The sequence below is a fragment of the Coregonus lavaretus genome, assembly GCF_964263955.1.
Source record: "Coregonus lavaretus genome assembly, chromosome: 33".
Lineage (NCBI taxonomy): Eukaryota > Metazoa > Chordata > Actinopteri > Salmoniformes > Salmonidae > Coregonus > Coregonus lavaretus.
The window spans coordinates 18,824,184-18,827,939 of record NC_140020.1 but is presented as its reverse complement, the minus strand read 5'-3'; the positions used below and the strand labels follow the sequence as shown (position 1 = coordinate 18,827,939).

At 41.8% G+C, this 3,756-nt stretch overlaps 1 protein-coding gene across 1 annotated transcript; it reads right to left on the bottom strand.

Moving 5' to 3' along the window:
* Nucleotides 1-448: 448 nt before the first annotated feature.
* On the bottom strand, nucleotides 449-3,061 carry LOC311108117 (large ribosomal subunit protein uL30-like). Its single transcript, XM_084150754.1, has 6 exons — nucleotides 3,001-3,061; nucleotides 2,352-2,460; nucleotides 2,071-2,234; nucleotides 1,725-1,862; nucleotides 1,466-1,575; nucleotides 449-1,286 (listed from the first exon to the last, which is right to left on the bottom strand). Exons 1-6 carry the CDS (start codon nucleotides 3,018-3,020, stop codon nucleotides 1,078-1,080), a joined length of 750 nt encoding a protein of 249 aa, XP_084006880.1. The 5' UTR covers nucleotides 3,021-3,061; the 3' UTR covers nucleotides 449-1,077.
* Between the last annotated feature and the right edge of the window lie 695 nt (nucleotides 3,062-3,756).

Here is a 3,756-nt window from a genome sequence, read left to right as displayed (position 1 = left end):
TTATATGAACTGTAACTCAGTAAAATTGTTGCGTTTATATTTTTTTTCAGTGTAAATGTTGCTGCCACAAATAGCTTGTGTCGTGTCCCTCCATTGCAGCTTCCCAGGTCTCTCCCCCCTCCACTGGGCTGGATGAGTCACTTCTAGCTAAATTGATTGTGACATTGCGCAGCCAGTGGCAGAAAAAACATTATATACACTAATGCAGCTGCTACCCACCCCCTCAACTACTACACTTGGTGCTAAGTCATTGGACAGGCAATGGCCAATCCCATCAGGCCTAACCATGTACACTTTCTCAGTCATAACATCTGGATCACCTTCTGAACTCTGGGACTGACTCCTTTGATCCTGCAGACTGGCCTCCAGAGAATATTTGCTACAATTGATAAATTGCTAGACATTTCAAATCATGTGGCAACATTTGCTGCACTCCAAAGTACAAAGCAATTGTTGTTTCAGTTTATTGATAAATAAACAAAGTATTGTAATCTCACATACATAGTAAGCATAATGACATCCCTCTGAAAACCAGAGGGGAAAAGTAGTGATGCTGTTAGCATCTCCATAGAATGGCCTTATTGCAACTGCAGAGGTGGCAACATACTGAGAATACAAATGTTTCAACAAAGGGAGGGTCAATAACTGCCGTCTAATCACAACATAGTCCAGAGGGGCACTGTCTGTCCAGGTGTTCAATTCTGATCAGGTCCAGTATAAAGTGGTCCTCTGTAGCTCAGCTGGTAGAGCACGGCGCTTGTAACGCCAAGGTAGTGGGTTCGATTCCTGGGACCACCCATACACAAAAATGTATGCACGCATGACTGTAAGTCGCTTTGGATAAAAGCGTCTGCTAAATGGCATATTATTATTTATTATTATAAATTCTGAGATGAAGATGAATTAAATCCTTATGAATCTGTAAGGTATCTCTTTTCTCATGCCAGACTGGCTAATTCAGAGTATTGACATGAAAATAAATGAATTAAAGAACCACCAATGAGTAGGCTATGACAAACAAAAAAGGTTCATCATTGGCTCCAAGAAAAGTCTGACATGAAAGTGTCTTGTGTAGCCTCAGTTGAGCTGCCTGATTATCGAGTTAATGTCCGTCCCTCTAGGTCCTGGGTTGCCTATGTCCTTCAGAAGACCTGCCTTGTCCCTGGCAGCATGACGAGCCACAGACAGCTTGAACGGCCATATGAAGTTGCTGACCACCCGGAAGTTCTTCCCCACAGAGTAGATCTCATGGATCAAGTCCTCCAGACAGATGATCCCATACTTGCCTGAGAGGAGATGATGTAAACATTGTAATGTACCTGTATCTCAATTAAAATCACTGTGGTAAATTATCTGCATGACAACTTTTCTACATGACTAATTTGACATGCACATACAAAATGTACCAAAACTTGTAACTCCACACGCTGATGAACAAATACATATTATTAATTGTGATCCTTACCCATATGCTGCTCAATGAGTGTGTTGTCTGTGAGAGCAACCCTTCGCTTGTTAATCTTGGCCTGTCCTCTTTTCAAGATCAGTTCACGAACTGACTTCAAGTTGGGAAACCTGTTTAATTTGAATCATTTGCCATAGTTATTACAATACATTGTCCAACTAGTTGATTATATACATCAGGGTGGATTAATCTCAATACATGAAGTAGATTTTCTGTTCAGTCCCTAGGTCCCCAAAGTCTGACCCCCATTCTCACTTACCCCCATGCCACATAAGGCCCAACCATTTTCAACATGCCCATAGAAGTCTTGTTAACTTTGACAAAGGCACCGCTGAAGATCTTTCTCAGGCGTAACATCTGGATCACCTTCTGAACTCTGGGACTGACTCCTTTGATCCTGCACAGAGAGACAGATATAAACGTTACCTCGATATTCATCCAGACCACTAAAGATGAGCTGATGGAATACTGTAATTCCAGATGATTGTGACTGCATAGCCACTTACGCTCCATTGTGAGTATAGAATAGTCAGGCAAGATTTGCACAGCTTTATTTGCACCACTTATACAATCACATCATGTAACTACAGATTTCAGCCACTCACTCTCTGATGCGGACAGCGAAGGCCAGTCTGTTCTTTGCAGGGGGCATGGCTGGAGCTGGTCTGTGATCTGCTCTCCTGATACGGGTCTCATCGCGATGCTTTCTATGGCTCTCCTTCAGGAAGTCCTCCAAGCGCTTGAACTTCAAGGGTTTCCCTTTAGATACCTGAATGAACACATTTACACTTGTTGATGGCCTACAACTTTATAAAAATCAAAACAATCATAGGTAAATGATTAAAAGGCCACCATGGTAAAACATTGGCCCCGCATAGTTGGTTACCTTTCTCTTCTCTAGAAGTGCACGTTTGGCCTCAGTGGCTTTGATGGCTTGGTAGGCCTTCCTCTTCTTCAGAAGGTTCTCAGGAACCAACTTTATCACCCTCTTCACTCTAAACACAAGACATCTCATCAACACTCATATCATACAAAGAATACAATGGTGCGATAAGGCCAAAGCACACCGAACTATTGACAAGATTATTCCCATATCCATCTGCAACAAAAACCATGACACGGATCTGATTCATGAGTGAAATGAAGTTACCTAGCTTGCAAGTAAACTTGGTTAGTTAGCTAGCCAGCCATGCCCTACCTTTGAAGGCAAACCAAAATAATACAAATTTAGCTATGGCATTCTGGTCACGTTATATAATTATTTGATAGCAGATTATGTTTCGTGTTACTTGTGTCGAAACATTAAAATGTCATTATTTAAGTTGGCGTAGTTATGTCTAATGTAACGTCATACCCATGTGAAACAGAACCAATTATCTAGCTCTCTGTACTGAGCATCTTTCAGACAAATCATACAAATACATGGCTTGACGGAACCCTATTAGTCTAATTATACATTTATGCCATTGACATTTTTTGAAAATTATAAATTTAGCAAAGGATGGACTTAGATCAACATGTAAACAAATACGTACTCAGAAACCTGCTCTGCCATCACGAAGTCCGATGTGTGAGTGAAAAGGTACGCCGGCGCAGTCAAATTACGTCATCAAAGAATCCACAGCCTCCTTCTTCTTCTTCTTCTTTGGGTTTTATGGCGGACTACAACCCAAAAAGGTGTATTGCCGCCGCCAACTGGACGGGTTGAAACCAAAACAAGTAAAAAAAAAATATCCATACGTGATAGGGAAACTAACTTAATCCACCCAAATAAAAATAGTACATTGACAAAACAAAACAAACTCCCACTTCTTTCAATTCTCCATATCTCCTTTCTCAGGCTCTAGGGCCTGAGAGGGTGGTACTACTTGTGACAATATTCCATGTAACTCCTTCCCCAATAAATCTTTCAGCTCCAGGAACCGCTCTGCCGCTTCCACAATGATTTCTATCTTCCTGGACCTTCTCTCTACCTTGGCAGTGCCATTTATCACCATAGCTATAAAGGCCACAAAGTCCACCTTCTTAACCTTTAAAATGTCAGGATCCTGCTGGTGAAAGGCAACCCCTGCAGCCTGCAGTGAAGGCCTATCCACCACCATGGACTCTTCAAGTGCACCATTCAAACCCTCAACCCTTTTAACAGCTGCTGCATATGATATGCTCTGGATAGCCCTGACTTTGGCCACCTCATTCTCTTTCACCCTTGTGGGGCATTTGAAATACTTGGCTTCATGGTTCCCACCACAATTGCAACATGTCACATTTTCATCACTTTTATAACACATAAT

Coding starts and splice junctions, on each gene's coding strand:
- LOC311108117 (XM_084150754.1), bottom strand. CDS start 3,020: ATGGCAGAGCAGGTTTCTGA. Junction 2,235..2,351: donor CACTTCTAGAGAAGAGAAAG/GTAACCAACTAT, acceptor GTGTTCATTCAG/GTATCTAAAGGGAAACCCTT. Junction 1,863..2,070: donor TTCGCTGTCCGCATCAGAGA/GTGAGTGGCTGA, acceptor CTCTCTGTGCAG/GATCAAAGGAGTCAGTCCCA.